General features: G+C 39.3%; 1 protein-coding gene across 3 annotated transcripts in view; it reads right to left on the minus strand.

The window, feature by feature from the left end:
- LOC124117120 (integrin alpha pat-2-like) overlaps positions 1-25,658 on the minus strand; it is a 118,987-nt gene that overhangs the window by 70,184 nt on the left and 23,145 nt on the right. For all 3 annotated transcript variants that reach the window (XM_046478852.2, XM_048388791.1, XM_048388787.1), the window contains exon 4: positions 1,452-1,572. In XM_046478852.2, coding sequence (XP_046334808.2) covers positions 1,452-1,572 — 121 coding nt within the window. The remainder of the gene's footprint in view (positions 1-1,451; positions 1,573-25,658) is intronic.

The raw sequence follows: 25,658 nt of genomic DNA on the forward strand, positions 1-25,658 counted from the left end.
AATCCTTACAGTTCTTCTGCTCCAGAAATTCCACAAGGAAAAGACTTGGAATAATAATACTTGAATATGTACTTATGAATATATGTATTCTATATGAGGAATACCTATCTAGTCTTATTATTTCAAAAAAGACTTTACCACCAATCTTCTTTTTGAATTGGCACTAATCAGCAAAACAAATAATATTTTACATAAAAGTAATGATAATTTTTATATCAATTTCTCCATTACTTTTGTCAAAACTAAAACATTTCATCCAACACTTACTCCTAAATTTTAGGTCTCACCAAAACAGAACAGAACACTTGCACTTGAATCGTTCCTGCTGCAAATTTGTTTATTGTTATGGCTTTTTTTTCTAATTCAAGTCAACCCCCTTCCCAGTTCCCAGGAAAGCCTCCTTATAACATACAGTCACATGTAGGGTCACATGACCTACTGCCAGTATACAAAAAGCAAGAATCATGATAATATGGACAAAGGATTTCTTAAAATAGACATCCTTTATTATGAAATGCTATGAAAAGATGCAGAACTATGAAACTATGATTCTTATATAAAACAATAGTCCTTGTCTTACAAGGATTAAAGATCAACTACAATATCACATTGTTCATGTTTTACAGATATATTTGAAAATATATATATATATGATGTCCAGAAATAATTGGAAACAGTTATAAAGTGGTCAAAGTGTCAAAACAAATAAACCATTGAAACCATGTGATATTATAATGACGTCCTCATACTGTCATAATCTAATTGTTAATTACTACTGTTTGGAAAATACTGAAATATGAATTAATGTAACTGATATTGCTTTACGTTTCAAAAGTCTTCCAATTTAACAATTAGATTATGAACAATTACAGATAGATGTGATGCTTCTGTTGTAACAGAACTAAACATAATGACACATTATTTATTAAAGGACACATTATCAATAAAATATGCATATTTGATAATTAATAATGGTATGCTGTAACAAGCAAGTGATGACTTTGAGGTTACACAGTCATGAATGAACACATGGGATGATAACCATAGAACTGAAAGCCCACTCACCTTCCATGGATTTTAATAAGTAATCATATTAAATTTGAAAAAACACCATAAAACATAAAAATCTGAAATTTCTTAACTCTGTCATCACTTCTTTGATAACGCAACCATATATGTTCAGGGATTGTCTCAAAACCTTTATTCTAATTAAAATCAAAACAGTTTTTTTAAATTTAACCAATTCAGCATGACATTCTAGGGTGTATAATAGAAGACAATCAATTCATTTTGTTTTCAAAATGGATGATTTGTTTACAAAAATATATACATATGTTTAACTTTTGAGACCACCCCTGTTATAACACACATGTAAGTTATAAATACTCATAACACACATGTAGTTTATAACTAGTCATAATGCACATATTCGTTATAACTATGCATATTACCTCTTCTGCATGGTGAAAACTCCTGAGCTTGTGTTGTAGATGATTTTGAAATGTAACATGTTCCGACCGGCTCTCTTTTGTTATAATCTTTGGAAAGATACACATATCTAGGAGCACAGGCCTGAAACATAGGAAAACAGTCTGTGAAAATATGGCATACATAATCACCAGAAGTGATACATATCTTCTCTTATACAGATTTTAGACATTACAGATATTTATTAAAGTAGCCATGTATCCAGTCTTAAGGATGGTGGGGTAGCTCACTGGTTGTTTTGCTAAACATGATGGTTCTAGTCTTGGTTTTCTCCATCCTGCTATTAATGGAACAATACCATAAATCCTTCATCACTCACTCAGTTTGGAAACATATTTACCGTATTCGATGTAATAAGCGCCCCGCTCTAATAAGCGCCCGCGGCGATATTTGCTAATATATTGGCTAGTGAACAATCCCCATTAGCACAAATTCCAATTCATCAATGTACACATTATTTATTTGTGTATAATACGTACTCATTTGTTATATGCACCCTTAATTTACGGGCAATTATATTCTGGAAAATATATCTGTCGTGTATAATATGCACAAACTTTTCTTTTGTATCATTTCAGGCTGTCAGCATAAACCACGAAATCTTTCAACTCTTTCACCAAAATTATATTCTAATAAGAGCCCCCTATTACTAATTTTGAGAACGCCCTGGACGCTTATTATATCGAATACGGTACTTCTAATTCGCAGATGCAATCCTCCATTGTTGGTTGCAATATGAAAGAATGAATTTCTTTATTTCCTCCAGAGTTGAATCCGAAGATTTTACATGGGCAAATACATTATTTACAATACATCAATTAGATTATGTGACTATATACAATGAAATCATGTAATACAGTGCTATGAATAAACAATTAACAATGTACATTTTGTGAGCAGTAAGATATACGTGTCCAGTAGATATACATAAGGTATTTCTTCAAATTCCATATAAACTGGCAGAAAGACAGTATGATGCTTTGCCAAGTATCATAATCAGTTTCGTCAGTTCAATCATGAACATCTGCACCGAGAAAGTATGAAAACATATCATCGTCGTCAAGCATATCTATTTTCACATATACACCAACATCAAGTTTATCAATCAGACATGAGAAGAAATGATTTCTGTCAGGCATAAAAAATTCACAGTGCAAAATAATATCGCAATCACATTCATAGTAATATACCATTGTTTCCACAGCATAACATTGATGTAGCTAGTAAGTAGATTTATATAACTTTAATGGGTAATTCAACAGTCCAACACTCCCTGGATATTGTGTATCTCTACTGGTACGGGATTACACCAACAAATACTCAGTCGGTCTCCATGACCTACATCAAGGGCAAACCTACATACCTATATTTGGAGGTGTCTACTTTCTCAAACACAAATAGATCTGGTTATAACTTGCCAAATGATGGTATCAATTATTGTTACGTACATGAAAGGTTTTTAAGTCCGTACTGAACTACCCCATAACATATTTGACCTGGAATTTGGTTATCGACAACGTACTAAGATGCAGTGAGCCACCCTGCACCCCTGTGTGGGAATGAGCATGGCCCAAGCACCTGCCATGATGGCAGAAGTGTTTAGTTGGGCTGTAACCCAAGTTGATGCATCTGTAACTTGGCTGAGAGGATGCTGAATAAACTTGTGGGATTCATTTGAAAATCTCCAACACAAACATGAACATTATTTCTTTTGACACTGGCCTACAGTAAAGCATAACGGATGTGGTATTCTTAATGAGCAAATAATTGAATAAAAGACCTGAGGACTTTTTAATGAGAAAACAAATTACTCCTCAAAACATTACTATACACACTCCTTATAACATTGCTGCAGGTGTTATATTGGTAAGTGTTTCAATATCTAAAGAGTCCAGAGAGTGAGTGAGTGTTGATTATGCAACAGGTTCCAAGATCCCAGTTATATCACGGCTGCCTGTCTGGTCGAAGGTTGACAGCATGAGCAAAGAGAAGGTTGACAGCATGAGCAAAGAGACATGCTGTCGGGGAATGAAGACAGCCATGTTACACAATGTGGCCACCATACTTAAATCCACTTTCATGACAAGTATGGGGGCAGGGTCCCATTTCTCAAAGCGATCATAGCCATCGGAACTCCTATACTTCAAATAGACTTACTTTAGTCGGAGCGCTATGACCATCGTTACTCCTATACTTCGAAATAGACTTACATTAGTCGTAGCACCAATACTATTGTAACTCCCCAAAATAGACTTGCATTAGTTGTAGTGCCACAACTATCGTAACTGACCGACGATATTTCAACATTGACTCTTATTAGCGCTACGATCACTCTCCGTCCCAGATTCCTGCAGGGCTTGTGAAAACATTGCTCTCATTTTCTTCTTCAAATATGGCTACAGAAGTTTATCAGTTTCCAAGATGACCAGATCTGAATCACCTGGTCATGATGATACAGTTGTCTGGACTTTTTCATCTTGAAATGACCCACGGAAAAAAAGTCACTCCAATACTTTTGAGAAAGTCCCCCATATCTGAAGCTCTTCCCTGCCCCGGCCTCCCAACATCGGACTCCAGTCGAAGCCCGTTCTAACCCCGGGCCAACACTAGATTGTGAGGTCTGCAGACATGAAAGGGGTTTATTATTCATAACCAGGGCTGTATTTATTTATTTGAATTCTTGTTGGAAGGAGCTACAATCAGAATGACCTCAAGCCTTTCCTGGAAGAGAACGACTCGGGACTAAATCTGTTGAAACTTCAGCCTTTAGCCTTACAGAATCTCCGTCATGGAACTTTAGAGAAAGACTCTGTGTTTAATCCTGAGGAGATTCTCCAACCTTTAGCCTCACAGAGTGTCAGACCTGGAAGGTTTGAGATAGACTCAATCTTTGATCCTTGATAGATTCTCTTAGCCTTACAGAGAGTCTGTCCCAGGCAAAGATTCATCTTTCAACACAAGAGAGAGACTTCAGCCCTTAGCCTAGACAAACACTTAGTCTATGAAAATATATGATTTTGATAGAAACAAAAACTTTAGTAAAAATTGAACAGAAACCCCAATGAGACGGGAGATTCCTGAACCTGAGGTGAATCGTTTAACATTGCATCCAAGATTATTGCACGATGTTCATGCATGTGTGTGTGTGTGTGTGTGTGTGTGTGTGTGTGTGTGTGTGTGTGTGTGTGTGTGTGTGTGTGTGTGTGTGTGTGTGTGTGTGTGTGTGTGTGTGTGTCTGCTTTTACTAGTCGGGCCTGATGCCAAGATACCATGCCACAATTTAACATGAATACCCCACTCAAAAACAGTATACTGACTCCGAGCCGACCAGTTCTTATTTTATCCCCTTTATGCCGAGTGCCAGACAATGTAACAACAAGTAACATCTCTTACTGTTTTTTTGTCTGACTCGGTCGGGGATCGAAACCCTGACCTTCCGCACTCACTGTGGATGCTCTACCACTGGACATGGAGGTGGTCCATGAACCTGAGGAATATCTAGACTTGCTTCATTTTGAGCTATGGCATTACAGTAATCTCTGGGCGGAAGGGGAAATAATATGATTCGGGGACTGTGAGACTACCCAGAGTGTCTGTCCTAGAAATTTAGAGAAAGACTTGTCTTCAAACTTACGTGTTGGCAGAGTGTGAATTTTTTTTTGTATGGAACAATTTGACCAGTCACCGAATGGACTTCCCGCGCTACATGTATTTCGAATGTGAAAACGTAATGTTGACATTTAATAGTCAAACTGCCTCAAATATGACTTTTAGCAAGTCATGGTACTGCATTTATGATATGTGTATCCATTCTCTTGCAACTAAAGTTCTTTCAAGGCGTCATTAGCGGTAAACTGACTGTGGTTGCTGTAAATGTGAGTTGCGCGATCTACTGAACACTTTGCATACGATTTCGCTGAAATTATTGTAAACATCATTATAATTATTGAATGAAATTTTGAACATAACTAATGAAATATATTGCAAACATTAGTCCAGATAAACAATGAACAATGTGTTTATAACCAGATATTATAATAATAGGATAAATTGTGTACTTCAGTTCGGATTTGTTGACTGGTATTTCCAGTGTTACGTGATCGCGGTGGACAACTGATAATGTTTTCTGAGATGGGGGAAAACATTGTGTCATTGGAAAACTTGAGTTCATGTTAGTAAATTTTGGGAGCCATGCTTTACCACGTGCTATAACCGAGTTAGCACTATATTGAAGAGCGCAATAGCGAGGGAACACTGTAACAGTAAATGGGTAATAACTATCAGTGACGATGTACAAGAATCTTATAATAAAAGTTCATTACATCGGCCCTATTTCCCCCTCCCCACGGATAGCTATAGTCTGATGGTGTTGATGATATAGATTAACCAATAAGTGTATTCCTAACAAGTCGAAGGCCCCTGCCGTGATCAAACACAGAGATCTGAGAACATTAAATACCTTTTGCAGACACCATCATATTTCATTCCCAGTTAATGAAACATTCAAAAATAGTTCTTTGAAATGTGAAGGTAAAAAGCTTCTAAATTGGACAACAGCCTAGTAAAGTGGTCTTTCAAAGTCTTTGAAATGTGTCTTACGATCATAAATAGTGCTAATGAAGATGCCTTCAAAATAAATGAAAATGCTTTTAGGTTGTCAGACCGCACCAAAGGAAAAGCGACAAAAAAGCTCCATGTTTCCATCATGAAGCACAGGTGTAGGAATTTGGGGGTGATATCAAAGCACAGTAAAGGGCATGTAATAAATCACACAAACATGGTATATATCTCATAACCACACATTCCTTTCAACCACCATCGGCAACCCTCAGACCTGCCATTCACAACTGCCCCGGAAGTACAGAGAGAACCTTGAAGGAGGTGCACTTCATTTGTGGATCAGTCCACTGAGAAAAGAGGGGTGTTTCTGCCTGTGTTCCAAATAAAAAATTAAATGTGGCAGTGATAGAATTTTAAACGGTTTGTGTAACTTTGTCATATCTTGATAACTAATTCCAATAAAGGACTAAAACCATTTTGGATCCTAAATGGTTTTTTCCATCAAAAGCAATTTTGACTTCAAAAGAATATATATCTGTGAGTGAGTATCACTTTAAACAATATTTCTGTTAAATCAAAACCTGTGAGCTTGATGTGGGAGTATTTCAGTTATATCATGGTGTGTCAGCTTGATGTGGGAATATTTCAGTTATATCATGGTGTGTCAGCTTGATGTGGGAGGAAAGACCGAAGTGATTCAGGTCTTAGACGTTTACCTCTTTGGTAAAACCCCAAAGCATGTATAGTGTGCTGGCAAGAAACAAATTCAGTGCGACCCAGGTTTCCAACCAACAATGACAGGATACTGGCACATCTAAGGTATGCAACTCTGCACAGCAAATTGTGGTGCCTTAGACAACCCATGCCCCCTCCCCATACTTAAACTTAGACAAGTAATGATGATATGGTAATTATTCTGACAACACTTGTAATTTCCTCATATTTATGTCATTGTCCTCTCACAAGTCTCTCTTCCTGTTTCATTATCGTATTACCGCGTATCCGTGTATAACTTTGATGAAGCACCACCAAACGTGTGCAGCATAAAGTGTGACAACATGCAACAGTCTACAGCCATATCACGTGTACCTGGGGCGGAGTGGGCAAGCGGTCAAAAGTGCCAGTCTAGCAAGTGCCAGGTGCTGAGATCGAATCCCACTAGTGATCGGGTTGTTATTCAGCCTTGGGACCTACAATGTTTACAGGTCTTTACAGTGTTGTCACTACCCCTAGTGTACAGTACATACACCCTGTGCACTCAAAAGAACCCACTCGTCCGATGGTAGATGGGCAGATGGTGGAAACATGAAGGCGTACATACACCCGAAACACAAGTGTCAAAACGTATGTGGTGTCACACTGGGCAAGAGTTCGAATGTGCCTCTGTTCTCCCTCAGTTCCATAAAGAAATAATAGAGCAAAGATGATCGTAAGTCTCATACTTCAAAACAGACTCATAATCATAGTTTTGCTTTTTTGGTGTTTAACGCTGCACTCAGCAATATTCCAGGTGTATGACTGCGGTCTGTAAATAATCAAGTCTGGACCAAACAATCCAGGCATTGACATCATGAGCATCAATCCACGCAATTGGGATCCATGACATGCATCAACCAAGTCAGCAAGCCTGACCACCCGATCCCTTTAGCCGTCTCTTACGACATGCAGAGACGCTTTTTACATGGGTTTACATGGCAAGCATGGGTTGCTGAAGACCTATTCTACCCCGGATCTTCACGGGTCTCTTAGTACTTTCAGCATACTCTACAATCCAGTGATTGACATCATGAGCATCGATCTACGCAATTGGGATACAATGACATGCATCAATGCGTCAGCGAGCCTGACCACCCGATCCCGTTAGTAGCCTCATACGATATGCACAGTCGCCTTTTACGGCAAGCATGGTTGCTGAAGACCTACTCTGGAATCTTTACGGGTGTGCTGAGATATGAAGTACATACTCTCTACTCATGATCCCTGTTATAATCTGATTATTTATTGTTCTAAAACTAGTTTTACAATTATAATCTGTGATATATTGCTAGTTGTTGTACTCTCCTTCGACGACAGGTCTTAATATATTATATAAATACATAACTTGCTCAAGTCACGATATGGCTGAAATAATGCCGATGTGACTTTAAATATTAACTCACTCACTCACTTATTCTGGACAGTTATATTAGGGGAACACAACCATCCCGAATAAGGGGTTTCAGTGGTATAAAACTATTCTCACTCACTGAAAACACTGTGGTATATAACTTCTTAACAGTCTGATACAAATGCCCACACACCAATAAAAGCATGACAGAAAAGCTCACACACTCACCAACACCACTATGCTTCAAACATGCACTCACTCATTCACCAATAACAATATGGTATAAAGACTCACTGACTCACTCACTGATAACACTATGGTATCAAAACTCACTCACTCACTCACTCACTGATAACACTATGGTATCAAAACTCACTCACTCACTCACTCACACTTCTACTCATGTTGGCGTGAAGCAACAACAGTTGCCTTATGTTCAGAAGGAATGGATGATCAGTTTTGAAATCTGTCAAAATGAGGCTATAAATCGGCCTGAATGTCTTTATGTCTGGCAATGCATGCTCCATGATCAATATTGCGACTGGCTGTACTGAGAGTTCAATGCCGTCTGAATCAGTTTCCTGAAGGGGGCCCCGAGTCCTGTACTTGAGCATGTTACAGTAATTAGAACACGCATAGCCGGGAGTGAGCACAAAGTCCTTGCATCATATTTCATAGGCAATCCTTCCTAAATGACTGTCCAACCTTATTTCAAGAAAAATTGAAAACTTTTACAAAAATGAGTTACTTCAAAAGTTGACCTTTGATATCACATGAGATTGGGAGTTGATAAACTGCAATAACCAGGTGGTTTATTATGTCTCAAAATATAGGCATCCGACCTATGAAAATGATGGTAAAAACTATTAACAATGACCATGACCTTGAACTTGTTAAATGTAGTAACTCTGAACATGTTGAGGGGGCACGGATGGCCTAGTCGTCTAAGGCGCCGCGATTCGCTGTGCAGAGTTGCACCCCTTGGGCATGCCAGAAACCTATGATTTTGGGTTCGACTCCTGGTTCACCGTGATTATGTTTCTAGGTTTGTCAGCACCATACCCGTGCTCGTGGGTTTCACTGAAGTGGTAAACGTCTGAGACCTGCTTCACTTTGGGCTTCTCTCCCATTTAAGCTGACATGCTGCAATATAACTGTAATACTGTTAACAGTTGCCACCCAACTCACGCCGTCACTCACTGAACATGTTGAAACACATATGGTACAAATATTAATACATGTGACAAACTGTGCTGTTTAAATGCACGAGATTGGCAGTGACTGGATATTTAACGTTATAATGCCTGGTTTTCAGGGATATAAAAAAGACAGTGACATTTTGAGTAGACATATCTCCCTTTACATTCTAAATATGGAACAATAATCTCCTATAAACTGAAACACTGCAATCACTACAACATTTTGAAATCTGGTTGCGGTGATTGCATTATAGTTTGAGGGCAAGGTCGGCCAACAGGAAGCCTATTTGCAACGATAAAAATAATATAAAAAATAAGAAATCTGGTTGCCATTATCTTTATCAAAGTTATCTCCCTTTCTTACCTACCCAAGGGACAGGTGGGTTGATAACAATTTCATAATAGCAACCCAGCCATGCTGATTAAAAAAAGCATATCATCTTACTCAAGGTGAAAACAGCATTAGGAAAATGTGTTTCAAATTTTGGCAAAAAGCAAAAAACCAAACAGGTCAAATTCTACAACATGGATTTGAGAGTTCTTAACCACATGACCAGATGTTTGCCATCTGCCTCTGAACAGCTGCGAGACATAGACATGTGACCTACAGCTGACATGTGGCAACCATGTGTGATTTTCTGACTCCTATCATGCATCACTGAACACAGAGCCTACCTGACAATTAGTCCATGTGGATAGAAGATAGTCATTGTCAGCATTGTGGTTAATTCTCAGATCAGTTGTGTACTGAGTGAGTGAGTGAGTGAGGTTTTACGCCGCTTTAAGCAATATTCCAGCAATATTACGGCGGGGGACACCAGAAATGGGCTTCACACATTGTACCCATGTCGGGAATCGAACCCGGGTCTTCGGCGTGACGAGCCAACGCTTTAACCACTAGGCTACCCGACCGCCCCTGTGTATTGAGAGTGGCACCATGGTATAAACACAAACATAATGAAATTGTTGGATTTTGTTTAAGTTAGCATCCTCAGCAATGATGATATGGACTTCCAACACTCAAGTCATCATCCGAGAGTGTCAATGTCCATATCACTAGGGGGTGGGGGTTGGGGGTGTCAACCGACTTATAACATGTGGACTACAAATGCAATATGCTTTACATGACAATCCAAAACTGTGACCCTCGAGTCTAAATCGAATCGTCCCACCTTGGCACATTGCATGTGCAGGGTCGTTATGAAGAATAACAATATACTAGAACAATGGATCTCACAAACTCAAGTGGTATAAGTACTGAAACAATGGATCTCACAAACTCAAGTGGTATAAATAAATATATTACCATCCTAACTATCCAAAAGGCTACGGCAGTCAAGCTGGAAAGAAGGAACAATCAAAAGAATCGAACAGCTAGGATGAAGGCCGATGGTACCTTTGTAAATGTGTCCCAACAAGGGGAACATACGCCATGTTACCTACAAGATTACCATGACACAACCTGATGGATAGGATACCTGCAAAACCTGATACAATACCCCAAGCAAATGTCTCATCTGGCTTTGGTCACACAAAGTATTGGTCATTGAGAAGTAATGTCTTCATTCAGCCAGAATTGCCACACAAAAGTGTTGAACCACTCCGCTGGGTTCTGAGATGTCAACACAAAGGTGTTGAACCACTCCGCTAGGTTCTGAGATGTCAACACAAGTTGATGTACCACTCTGCCAGATCCCGAACAGGAAGTCAGGAAGTCTCTGATGATTGTGGGTGTCACTTTGATAACTGCTTTTTCTTGAGCTGGACCATGGATCAGGAACTTGGGGAAGGAGAGCCAACAAATTATTAGCTTACTTGCTGCACCTTCCTTGTTCCTAGCAGTAGATGTACACATGGAGGGGGGTGAGTGAGTGAGTGAGTTGGGTTTAACGCCACTTTTTACAGTATTCCAGTTATATCGCAGCGTGTCAGCTTAATGTGGGAGGAAAGCCCCAAATGATGCAGGTCTGAGACGTTAACCACTTCGGTGAAACCCACGAGCACGGGTATGGTGCTGACAAACCTAGAAACATAATCGGGACGAACCAGGATTCCAACCCACAATCATAGGTTTCTGGCATGCCAGAGAGACGCAGCGCCTTAGACAACTGGGCCACCTGTGCCCCCCATACGGGGGGAAAATAATCATAATGAACATAGATGTAACATACTAATCAGGGTAGCCATGGCAACATGAGTTTGGTAAAGATCACTGCAGACACTGGGTACTTCTCATTGACAAAGACAAAAACACATGATGTACAAAATCCAGTTTTCCCTCACAAAGGGAAATTTTTCCTGACTTTTCCCTTACCCTTCTAATGGTTATAACGGACATAGATATAAGATACTTATGGTTATAACAAACTATTTTTAAAAGTCCTCACTGCCCTACTATATCTTATTGGGGCGGTCGGGTAGCCTAGAGGTTTAAGCATTCGCTCGTCACCCCGAAAACCCAGGTTCGATTCCCAATATGGGTACAATGTGTGAAGCCCATTTCTGGTGTACGCCGCCATGATATTGCTGGAATATTGCTAAAAGCGGTGTAAAACCATACTCCCTCACTACTATATCTTATCACATAAAATTCACACAAGTAATGAATTCTGATTAGAAGTTTATACCTATAACAAACTGATTTTTCACCCCAAAGAGATAGAAAAATCAGTATTTTCTTATGTGAGAAATGGTCTGGTCAATCCCTTTCGGTGTCAGTTACCATCAGCAGTGAATCAAACAAGGAAAATGTAGTTATCCCAGTTTCAAAACAGTAGACTTGTAGATCATTGAACCTCAACTAGTGTCAATTACAATCAGTGGTGCATCAATATTCACACAAACCACACAGCCTTTGGTTGCGACTCTTGAAAAACTAATTGCGACACCACCCATCCTGATCACGAACACTCTTTCTGAATTATCAACTATCATCTCACCCCTTGTTAGTATCGACCTATGGATATAACGAACAAATTTCATTCGTTGCTTGGTGTTTCGATACAACCATGATTTACTGTAATTGCAGAGTGTAGCTGTAACCATGGTAACACTGCTCACGTCTAGGAACAAATGTTCACATCGACTCAAAGTCAAGTTAGGTCACAATGAACACATTTGATTTTCATCATTTTTAAAGTGAGTGAGTTAAAATTTAAAGTCACATTGGCAATATTTCAACCATATTGTGCCATATCATCATTTTAAAAAAATTGTCGGGGTTGAAGCATTTAATGGCTTGTAATGGACTATTTAAGGTATCTGTGTACATTAACAGTAATGGATGGATATCAAACATGACTGTTGGGTAGGTTACGTATACAGTACACTTCACAAGAAACACACATACCGTATTCGACGTAATAAGCGGCCCGCTCTAATAAGCGCACACGGAGATATTTTCTAATATATTCGCACATGAACAATCCAAATTAGCACCCCTTCCGATTGATCAATGTAAACAAGACTTATTCATTTGCATATAATACACACTCGTGTGTTATATGCACCATTAATTATGGGCAAGTAAATTCTTGCAAAATATATCTGCCGTACATAAACATTTCAGGCTGTCAGCATAAACCACGAAATATATCTTTCAACTGTTTTTTTTCACCAAAATAATATTTTAATAAGAACCCCCTATTTCTAATTTTGAGAGTGCCCTGGGCGCATATTACGTCGTATACGATAAATAGAACTGTTTACAGTTTCTTTGGACGCATGAGATTTTCCTCAATTCACAATCACAGATGCAGAGTGAGTGAGTCAGTGCAGACTGATGATGCCATTAGCAGTATTCAAGCAATATCATAGTAAATTAATCTTAAAGTTTTGTTGTCATGGATACATTGGTATAGAGTTCCCACCCTGGACAGATCCGGTCTCCCAATGATCACACACAAGTCTGTGTTCAAGTGTGGGAGTCAGATAGTTATGGTGGCATAAAAAATGCTCTGTGAAGAAGTCCCGTCAGAGCAGATGGATATGAAAGAAATACTTGTGTAGATGAACTACATCTGATAAACCCTGGACCAGACATGGATAAATTAATCCTGCTATCTGGGATGTAGCAAAACCCATAAACCATCACTCTGGCAGCTCCCAGACCTGGCAGATTATTGCCAGGATGACCGGGGAAGATCAGGCGATACTCACATCTGCCACTGAAGCAGTTACCTACAGAGAAGGTCTGGTACGAAGTTTGTGTATCCTTGCCGATACCTTAATCTTGTTATCATGAACAGAAAACCCACTGCTTTTGTTGCCTTACAAAAGTAGAGATTCTGTAACTGAAAACATGCTCCAAAGTTTGAACGCTGTTGAATGTTGTAGATTTGACAGACAACAGACCCAACCTGATACAATTTATATGAAACGTTTGAAGCAGACGCCAACTATGGGTATACTTCATTACAGGCGTGTTCATGGTTTCATCAACATTATGAGAATAATTTGATCCTGGTGAAGAGAAGTTATCGCACTGAAATAATAAAAAAAAAAACACTCCATGAAAGGGAGTCAAAATGATAATCAATATGTTTTAATCATTGCTAAAAGTGTCCTTGACCTTTCAATCACTTCAGAACAACAATTTGCCATGTTAAAATTCAATTACCTCTTGTCTGTCTTATTTCACCTGCTATGGTATAACTGCTATGGTATAACTGCCAGGATATAAATGTCATGATATAAATGTCATGGTAAAGCTAACATGATATGACTGACACAGTTTATATTTTTGCACTAATCCACTAATTCACTCCAAAGCACAAGCAATAAAAAATATTTTGTGCCATATTTTGAATGAAAACATAATTTGACAGAAAATTAGGTATTTTCATATTATTAATGCACAAAGATGCTGCATAAATTGCATGTATTAAAAAATGACCCCCATAAAATTTCAAACCACAAACCCATCCCCCCAGCTACCATACCAAGCAATCATTAGGTGAATGACAAAGCACTAAACATAAACATGTTTAACCAGATGACCGAACAGTCCGACTTGTGTGTAGGTCCAGGAGCAGCTGAACTGAGGGAGATCAAAGCCGGGAGAAAGTGAACATGTCATCCAGACGACCTGGTCTTTCATGTCTGCTTGCATGAACAGCAGTCAGAGAAGCAGACGGCACATGGGGAGAGCAGACGGCACATGGGGAGAGCAGACGGCACACACAGGAATGCAGACAACACAAAATGGCTGATTCGGATTACCATTACATGATAACAAAACCCAAACCAAAATAATCTAAAATTTAACGAATAGATGTGTCTATGATATTCCTTATTCTAGTGTGTCTTTCAGTTCTCCCATGTTGACATTCTCAATTGCCTGCTCGCTTTTCAGTTTGTTATAAGGATTTCTTGGTCAATATGATGGAGGATAAAAATTAAAAGCTGTCAGTGTTGAATTGAGGTTGACTTGCCAAGAAAGATGCTTGGACTAAAACTGACATAATACAAACAAAGAGATATTCAAACTACACGTATGAGTATTTTCATTCAAACAGTAAAATATTGAATTCTTTCTCCTTCAAGTTTGTTTCTGGAAGACTCATCCTTGAAACCAGACTTTTGTTTAGAATATACTAAGAATAAACAGACCGTCATCAACATACTGTTATTGACACGATTGATGATCTATCTATGTAGTTCCCGCCATCATTCTAAGGAATTCATGCACTGGTCAAACAGGTTGTTTGTGTGAGTGTCAGGGGACTTGCTGCCATCTTCCATCACACAGCCAATCATCACCCAGGATCGTGTGGCAACAGTTATCTCCTGTTCGGGAATATTTTTTTGTATTCCCAGGTGTAGAGTCCATTAGTGAAAAAGCTGACATCAAAACGTGTTGAAAGACATTACGGCCAATAAGATGAGCTCAGAGACAGCGAATTCACATCAAAGAAAGCTTTGAATGAACTATTTCAAATCTACACTTTGGAATTTATTTACATTGTAAGGTCATCTAATTAAAACTAATTAACCTTTCGGTCAATGAAACAAAACCGTTTAATGAATGACTCATCCAATGATGTAAGTCCTCATTAAAAAATATTTCCGTTCATAAAGTTATTCTTAACTGTTTCAAAAATATGGTTTCAGATTGAAAACAGCTCACAAAGCACAACAGCAGTTGAGGTGTTCACACACTGTGCCAACACAACCTTCACACAGGTAGTCCAAAATAGCCTTCTAAACATCACTTTTAGATCCGACTTGTTTTACATCTGAGCAATTACAGCCAAGTTTACTATCCTGATAAACGACTTCTTCAGCATTCCAACACTCCAGTGGAAAATAGGCTCTGTCCACACTGTGATTGCCATTCCGAGGGGGAGGAACACTTCCTGCTCTCATGCCCACTGTATCCAGAGGGGGCACGGGTGGCCCAGTAGTCTAAGGTGCCGCGATTTGCTGTGCAGAGTTGCATCCCTTGGGCATGCCAGAAACCTATGATTGTGGGTTCGAATCCCGGTCCGCCCCGATTATGTTTCTAGGTTTGTCAGCACCATACCCGTGCTCGTGGGTTTCACCGAAGTGGTAAATGTCTAAGACCTGCATCACTTCGGGCTTTCCTCCCACATTAAGCTGACACGCTGTGATATAACTGTAATACTGTTAAAACCGATGTTATACCCAACTCACTCACTCACTCACTCTGGTTGTGAGACCTTGCCAATCTACTTTTGTTTAATACATATTTCCATTGCTAGTACCATGACATGATATAGGTGGTTTTATATGTAAATATCTCGAAACATACACAGCAGCAACGATACCCAATCAAAACTATACAGCGTCAAACCCTGACATTGTGCAGAGACTCCATCGTTCTGATACACTGCTTGGAATATATCCTATATTCCCTGGGACAATCTCAACGGAGATAATTTGTAAATGTCTAAAGTCAGACACCGTTACACATATCTATATTGATCCTGTTGTCCTAAAATCAATAATTCCTCCATTGAGGATGAAGCGACAAAACATTTATGTAATTCAAAAAGGAAATTAAGTCAGAAATACACCAAGGACTTGTCTGTTATGGTAGAAAATTTGAATAATCCAAACAAGTTGTTCAACAGCATGAAAGGAAAGATGGATCAAGATTCATTAGTCTATGAAAGCAAGATCTACCCTATTATAAGATACATGTACCAGCATCTTAATGCAATAATATCCCAATAGTGGTGACCGTGTCTGTGGTCTTGTGGTAGAGCGTCCGCCCGGAGAGAGGAAGGTCTGGGGTTCAATCCCTGTCCGCGTCATACCAAAAGACATTTCAAGATGGCACTTCTTGTTACCCTGTCCTGTGCTCGGCATTTACAGGCTAAAACAAGGACTGGTCGGCTCGGAGTCAGCATACTGTGTCTGAGTGGGGTGTTCATGTTAAACTGTGGCATGGTATCTCAGTGGACTAGCACTATAAATCGGCATCAGTCTAGTACAAGCCGCCACACACACATGCATACACGTCGCTATATTGGTGCAATAATCTTCGACAAGATGCTAAACCCCATTTCACCTCACCAAATAGTGGCTCAACTTTTGTGTCTCAGTATATCGCAGTGTGTTTGCTTATGTAGAAGGTACACATAAAGTGATATAAATCTTCTTAATGCAGTTTTTAGTTTGTTTGTTGTTGAATGTTGCACTCAGCAATAATCCAGCTATATGACTGCGGTCTGTAAATAATCGAGTCTGGACCAGACAATCCAGTGATTGACATCATGAGCATTGATCCACGCAATTGGGATCGATGACATGCATCAACCAAGTCAGCGAGCCTGACCACCTGATCCCGTTAGTTGCCTCTTATGACAAGCAGAGTCGCTTTTTACAGCAAGCGTGGGTTGCTGAAGACCTATTCTACCCCGGATCTTCACGGGTCTCTTAATGCAGTACTTTAAGCATACTCTACACTGTGGATCAAAGGCCACATAAATGATCCTACTAATATCATCACTTCCATGAAACCAACAAGCAGGATATGGTGCTGACATACCAAGGTACATAAGAGCAAAACTAGGATTTGAACCTATGACATGCTAGGCAACCAGACAGCGCTGGAACATCTGGACCCTCGGCTACCAGTTATCACTTGAAATTCCCAAGATAGCCTTGCTCCAAGGCTGTACTGAATAAAAAGTCCATGGTGTATAGCAATTCTATCTCCTTGTTCATGTTATTGGCAAGTCTAGATATGTCGACAGTTCAAGAACGCCAGACTCTTATAGTGATAACTTGTTCTTATTATTTACATAATCAAGAAATTATGATTTGAACTAATAATTATTGCCTCAGAGACTTGTGCAAGTCTATCGCCCAGTCTCCCCTAGTCAGTACTACAAAGGATGCCATAGGATTCATCCTAACCACACAGACCATCAACGAAGGGTATTCATTTCTTGTGTCTTCCTCAACAAATTCTCAAACATGACAACAATGTTATCATTCAACCACTAAATATATCTGAGGTATGCTACAAGCCTTATCAGATACCACAGACAAGGGAGCCTTATCAAACACTACTAACCACACAACCGCTAATTAGACAAATCAACATCAGAGCCCCTAGTGGACCCTAAAGTGGTCCACATGCTATAGGGCATAACCCTGATTGCACTATCAGGAACTGGGGCTCATTACCTCCAGACTCCACCTCTTCAAACTGTCTTAACTTAATTACCCCTGGTCACAGCTACTGCAGACACTTGTTTTCACATGAATTCTCTGACCTTCTTGTCTTCACTGATCGTGTTAATAGACGTAATAGTAACCAAACTGAATTGACGAATTGGGATCGTTGTGGTAAAGGTTTTCAGTTATTGGTTTCAAATGTCTTGAAGTCAAGAGTGATCATTTTATTGGGAGATCGAAAGTGATCTTAATTCTTGTAATGTTTCAAATGATTATTGTCTACAATAGATAACAAAAAATCCAGTTACAAATTTTGAAACATTACATTAAATTCCTGTTGGATCATTTCAAAAGTTAACAGTTGGTTATGTCTTCTGCTTGTCTGGAAAATGTTCAACTCCCTAAAGATGCCGCTAAAAGTCTCTGAAGATTTATCTCTCCATCATCTGAGTTATGTCCCCTGATTGTCACATGGCTCTGAAGCTGTATAAACCAGTCCTCTAACAAGCATTAATTGTCTCCTACCCACAGCTGCTAATTAACTCAGGTAATTAATGTGTCTGTCCCAGCAGGTGGACTCCATAAACAAGACACTCGGCCTGCAGTGAGAAGGGATGAACTACCTGACCGGCCAGTGGAGACACATAATGGGGTGACAGGTCTTTGGGATCCCACATCTTAACGAGACATGCCTGCCTGTGGACATCACTCACAGACGTTGTTAGGAAATGTTTCTAGGACGCAATACTGTGAAATATTATTATGAAACAATACTGTGAAATATTATTATGAAACAATACTGTGAAGTATTATTATGAAACAATACTGTGAAGTGTTACCAGGACTCAATACTGTGAAATATTATTATGAAACAATACTGTGAAATATCATGAAACAATACTGTGAAATGTTATTATGAAACAATACTGTGAAATATTATTATGAAACAATACTGTGAAATATTATTATGAAACAATACTGTGAAATATTATTATGAAACAATACTGGGAAATATCATGAAACAATACTGGGAAATGTTATTATGAAACAATACTGTGAAATATTATGAAACAGTACTGTGAAATGTTATTATGAAACAGTACTGTGAAATGTTATTATGAAATAGTACTGTGAAATATCATGAAACCGATCTGTGAAAATATCATTAGGAAACGATATTGTCTTCAAAATATTATACCGGTAATGAAAAAATACTGTGAAATGTTATTATGAAACAATACTGTGAAACAGATTAATTGTGGGTAGTGCGTTTTATTGTGTCTCCAAACATGACAGAATTCCTAATACTTCATATCTAAATGTCTTGTACACACTGAAACTAAAATACTTTTTTTATTAAAATATATTAAAATGTAGATTGGTCAATCTTTTCTCTGTTCGACCCAATACATCATCTCAAATGTTATCTTTTCCTTGCAAATCAAAATGGCTGAAGCGGTAACCTGAGCCCTTACAAACTTAAACCTCCACAGCTTTATAGCTCATTTTATAAAAGGTTCAAGTATGTTCCTTTGCAAACTTTCATGGCCAAAAATAGCTCCCCAAGTTTATGGAATTTAACTATTTCTTATCTTACTCATGCTGAGGAACATCCATGGTAAAGTCAATATCAGCATGAATTTAAATTTCCATCACAACGAAATATTTGTCATAACGAAATTTGAATCCTCACGAAATAATGAACAGGCATGTTCAGGCTGGAAAAACTATCAGTTCCCCTGCAGAAGTTCAAGATGTGTTGACCATCAGGAAATGAATCATTTAAAAGATATCTAAAAACATCTTGTTCGGCCATTAGGCAGATTTATCTGCCTTCAGCATGTGCAGCCTTAACAGAACAGCACCAGATCAACATGGGATATGACCAATAATAACCTGGTGTGAACATCCTTTCACAGTTTATGTAATATTGACATGGGTGGTACCGTCTTTATGTGGGAGCTGGCTAAAGGCCTTGGGAAATGTTGTTCTGGCAAGAAAGACAACAGTGTTGTTGATGGTACGAGATGCAGGATGAACAAGGCTTGTGAACCAAAATCCAAATGACAGTTTTAACTAGGGTTGGGAATTGGACCAAAAAGTGTATTGCGATACATTGCAATATTTCAAAAACATATTGCAATATTATTGCAATATATTGGGAAATAATTTCTACCAAGAGAAAAGCTTTTTTTTCATATCCCTTTAACAAATATTTATATGAAAGCTGCAATGTTAACAATTTGGTCCAACTTATGAACCAATTTTAATAAATTGTACTATTATTTTTATCTACAATCAAATAAAGAGTATGAAGCATTTGTTTTGTCTTTGTTTTGATTTAATAAGGTAAGACTATACATCATGGCATATACATGTCAGTCACAATTTGAATAATGAGGGAAAAACCAATACGCCAAAAACGTATCGCGATGCGTATCGTGATGAATTTGTATTGCAATATACCGGTATACCGATAAAACCGCACATCCCTAGTTTTAACTAACTTCCACTCTTTGTCTTTCAATTTAGCAAGTAGGAAATTAGGCACTTGTGTTCATGTGTTGTCACTAACAATGTGGACATCCTGGTGATAGCGCTGAGGTCTTCCAACAAACAACAACAACATTTGCAGGTGCCCCTCAGAAACAGATTTCAGGGACCATCTCAAAGATAATATATCTTCATTAATACGGACCATTTTTCTACTCAGACGACAAAATCGTCCTAACAGTAGCCGGGCCTATAATTGCGACATTAGGCATCTCAGTCGTTACTATTTGGTTCAGAGATTATCTTTCCCAAAACCTAAGGTCAGTAGACAACTTTTGCGAATGATTTCTGAATCGAATAATTTGAAAGCAAGGGTTACTTAGTTTCCAATAGTTACCAACTTTGAATATTAGAAGCGGGGTAATGTTGACTTAGTTATACAAATTGTCATAAAAAGACACATTTAAGAAACTGTAGCAAACAGACTTGGTGAAAAGGGGAAAAGACTGTTCCCAAACTTTTAATTCTATCCCATCTTGTGAAAGTTTGTGTGGGCAGAAATAAAATTAAAAAATGCTGGTTTGACCACCAGTATACTATAGATAGATAGATAGATAGATAGATAGATAGATAGATAGATAGAGTGATAGAGTGATAGAGTGAGTGAGTGAGTGAGTGAGTGAGCGAGTTGGGTTTAACTCCACTTTTGAACAGTATTCCAGTTATATCATATCCAATTGCAACCTAAACCTGCACCCTTCAACACCTTTCTCTATATAAGGAAACACCATCAGACCAGGAAACAGACCACAAATTTTAAGCCTCAAAATCCTGACCAATCTACTCCAAGACAAAACCTGATCTGACCAATCAGCTGCCTCGATGGCCACCTGGTGAGAAGTAATTGATGCAGTCTCTGATGCTCCAGCTAGAATACCACACATCCATCCAGTCTTCACCACCAGCAGGCCATCTGTCCATCATCGTCTGGGCAGCCCAGTGATAGAATGGCTGTCTTCTTGGTCAATGCTAATCCCTTTCGGCTTCAGTCAACAGTAGTCTTATAAGATTACTGCCTATTGCACGGCAACAAAAATATATCCTTCAAAAGAATCAGCCCCTTTTGCACTCTTTGAAATCTCTTACATATTCTTGTATAATGTCACTGCCAAAATATATCCTTCAAAAGAATCAGCCCCTTTTGCACTCTTTGAAATCTCTTACATATTCTTGTATAATGTCACTGCCAAAATATATCCTTCAAAAAGATTCTGCCCCTTATAACCCTTAGAAATCCCTTACATATTCTTGTACAGTGTTACTGCCAGTTGCATGGCAACAAATTAAATCCTACATGAAATTGCCCTTTTTTCATTCATTGAAATCCCATGCTGGTCCTGTTAAACGTTACTCCCTGATGCATGACAAGAACAATAAACATAACCGAATACCATTTTCAGCTCCTGCAAGTTATTTGTCTTTTTTTTTTATTCTACATTATTTTATCTTACCGTATTCGACGTAATAAGCGCCCCGCTCTAATAAGCGCCCACAGCGATATTTGCTAATATATTGGCAAGTGAACAATGCCAATTAACACCCCTTCTGATTGATCAATGTACACAAGACTTATTTATTCGCGTATAATACGCACTCGTGTGTTATATGCACCCTTAATTATGGGCAATTAAATTCTGGAAAAATATATGTCGTATATAAAGATTTCAGGCTGTCAGCATAAACCACAAAATTTATCCTTTAACTCTGTTTTTTTTCCCAAAATAATATTCTAATAAGAGCCCCCTATTTCTAATTTCGAGAGGGCTCCGGCGCTTATTACGTCGAATACGGTAATTGTAATTTCCTTTTCAGTTCCTTGAAAATCCATATTGTTGTAACTTTTACAACACCCTTGCTTTTAGTCTGTCTTACAGACCCTGATACAAATATATATCAAATTCAGCTCATGCAAGTCTATAATGTTTGGCGAGTCTAGATTACTGCAGTATCAGTATCTGAAAATGAAGAGAGTCTCTTGGCTCCCTTTTATTTTATTTTTATTGAGATAATTGAACAACTGTTTTTTTTACAATTACTACAAGAAATTAGCTGCTCCTGTCAGCTTTGCGAAATAAAATATACTTTGAACGCAATCACCAGCTATACACGACCAAATCCATCAGTTAGACTTCCATTACAGCACTGATCGGTGTCACCCTTAGCGACTTCCTTGTTGCATAGTGAGCTTCATAATGTTCAACGTACAGAGTGACACCATAGATAAAAACCATTCTCTAGTCTCTCTTTCAGACCTCAGAGTATGTATTTAATAACACATTCATCACCATTGCAGTCCCATCCCCTCCACAGCTCTATCAGCCGATACTCATCCCCTTCTCAGCTCTAGCAGCCGATACTCATCCCCTTCTCAGCTCTAGCAGCCTATACTCATCAACTTCTAGGCTCTAACAGCCTATACTATCCCCTACTCAGCTCTAACAGCCTCTACTATCCCCTACTCAGCTCTAACAGCCTATGGGGGCACGGGTGGCCCAGTCGTCTAAGGCGCCGCGATTCGCTGTGCAGAGTTGCGTCCCTTGGGCACGCCAGAAACCTATGATTGTGGGTTCGAATCCCGGTTCGCCCCGATTACGTTTCTAGGTTTGTCAGCACCATACCCGTGCTCGTGGGTTTCACCGAAGTGGTAAACGTCTGAGACCTGCATCACTTCGGGCTTTCCTCCCACATTAAGCTGGCACGCCGTGATATAACTGGAATAATGTTAAAAGCGGTGTTAAACCCAACTCACTCACTCACTCTAACAGCCTATACTCATCCCCTTCTCAACCATTCTCTAGTCTCTCTTACAGACCTCAGAGTATGTATTTAATAACACATTCATCACCATTGCAGTCCCATCCCCTCCACAGCTCTATCAGCCGATACTCATCCCCTTCTCAGCTCTAGCAGCCTATACTCATCCACTTCTCAGCTCTGACAGTCTATACTATCCCCTACTCAGCTCTAACAGTCTATACTATCCCCTACTTAGCTCTAACAGCCTGTACTATCCCCTTCTCAGCTCTAGCCCCCCCACCACCACCAACCCTCTGGGCTGGACTCCTCCTCCCCCCCCCCCCCCCCTTGCTCCCACTCCCTGACCCTACTAGGTGCTCCTTGCTACCCCTGGGGGTGCGCACACCTCATCATGAGAGACCCACCTTCCCCACCTATACAGCTCCGGTATTGCCATCCCCTCCCCCCCAAACCGTCCCTTCCTACCCTCCATGCCCCTGAAAGTGTACACAAGATCCCTAGGGAGGTAATACAAGATGGTGATGCTGGTGCTCAAAACACTTCCAAATGACTCCATGTTGACCTTGATCGTTGACCTTGATTGCTGACCTTGATGTGTCATGGTCACCTTACAGCCCACAGGAGGATCACATCAGCTGATTGAGCCCCTCCATTGACCCCTGCCATGATCCTCCACACCGGGATCCAAAACCTAATTATTGCTGACCCGTGGGCTTCTCGTTAACAGATTGAACAGAACAGTAAAACTGCAATTCAGGAGATTACATGACCAGCTTCAGCATGTAAATTATCAATGATATATCAATATCTTTCTTTCATTGCATTAGCCCCAGTCACAGCATAAATGCTGATGATAGAATGTAACAATTCTGAAACAATCACATCCATAGATATATGACTTGTACACCAACAGATTCATTTTTCACATGGTCAAATTTCAAAACAAAATTCATTTTATCATTGGAAACAAAGAAATGGACTCTGATCTTAGTCCAGACAAGATAATTGGTTATCCCTGTGCTAAACACCTTTCATTGTTATAAGTTGACAGGTGAATATTCTCACAATACATTCGTGGACAAGAACCTCTCATTGAATCAAAACCTTTTTGTTTGATTGTTTGTTTGGTTTTTCATGCTGCACTCTGCAATATTTCAGCCATATGACAACGGTGTGTAAATATTGGAATCTGGTCCAGACAATCCAGTGATTGACATCCTGAGCATCGAGCTATGCAGTTGGGATGCGATGACATGGATCAATCAAATCAGCAAGCCTGACCACCCGATCCCGTTAGTCACCTCTTACGACAAGCATAGTTGCCTCTGACAAACATGGGTTGCTGAAGATCAATTCTAACCATGATCTTCACGGATCACACGCAAGAGGAAAGTAAAAAAACCAAAAGATGTTAAAAGATGGTATTCTGCCTGTCACTCGGCATTTAGGGGATGAAACAAGGACTGGTTGGCTCGGAGTCAGTACACTGTGTCTGAGTTGGCTATCCATGTTAAACTGTGGTATCTCAGTGCTCCAGCACTATCAAACCGGCTGAAGTCCAGACCAATATGAGCAGACATACACACATCGTTATGTACGTAATTAATCTTCTTAATGATACCCTAAACCCATTTCACCTCACCTCATGTTGCAAAAGAGGTTTTAACAGTACATGAAGTAAGCACTATTAAACCTTATTTACATATTTATCACAAGTTATTACAGATACTCCTCGCATCATGACTAGTCTCAGTGGGTGAATTTGTTTCCTCGGCAGACAGAGTGGCTACGAGGGAACACAGGAAGTGGCAGCCTGACTTATACTTCTGGTGATATTCAGGATGTCAACACGGAGATAAAAGATGATAAGAACTGTCTGAATCAGTGCCATCACCGAGGCTACACATGGGGACCAAACCTAGGACAAGCAAGAGGACGCAGCACTACTGTGCCAACAAACACTGAAACTGTCTTAAGGAAAACATGAAAGAGTTGATTGGTAAATAAAGACATATCTATATACAGTATATATTTGACTGAAGATTTATCGTGACTGGTCACATATATTCTATTCCAGACAGAACCTACATCCTCCATCGACCCGTGAAGATCCAGGTTAGAATAGGTCTTCAGCAACCCGTGCTTGCCTTAAAAGGTGACTATACTTGTTGTAAGAGGTTACTAACAGGATCGGGTGGTCAGGCTCGCTGACTTGGTTGATGCATGTCATCCTATCCCAATTGCGTAGATCAAAGCTCATGATATTAATCACTGGATTGTCTGGCTGACCATTTTCTAAACTCAACAGAAATCTTTACAACATGTGACCATTTAGAGAGTACATC

Source organism: Haliotis rufescens, unplaced genomic scaffold (assembly GCF_023055435.1).
Source record: "Haliotis rufescens isolate VD_foot unplaced genomic scaffold, xgHalRufe1.0.p SCAF_10, whole genome shotgun sequence".
Taxonomy (NCBI): domain Eukaryota; kingdom Metazoa; phylum Mollusca; class Gastropoda; order Lepetellida; family Haliotidae; genus Haliotis; species Haliotis rufescens.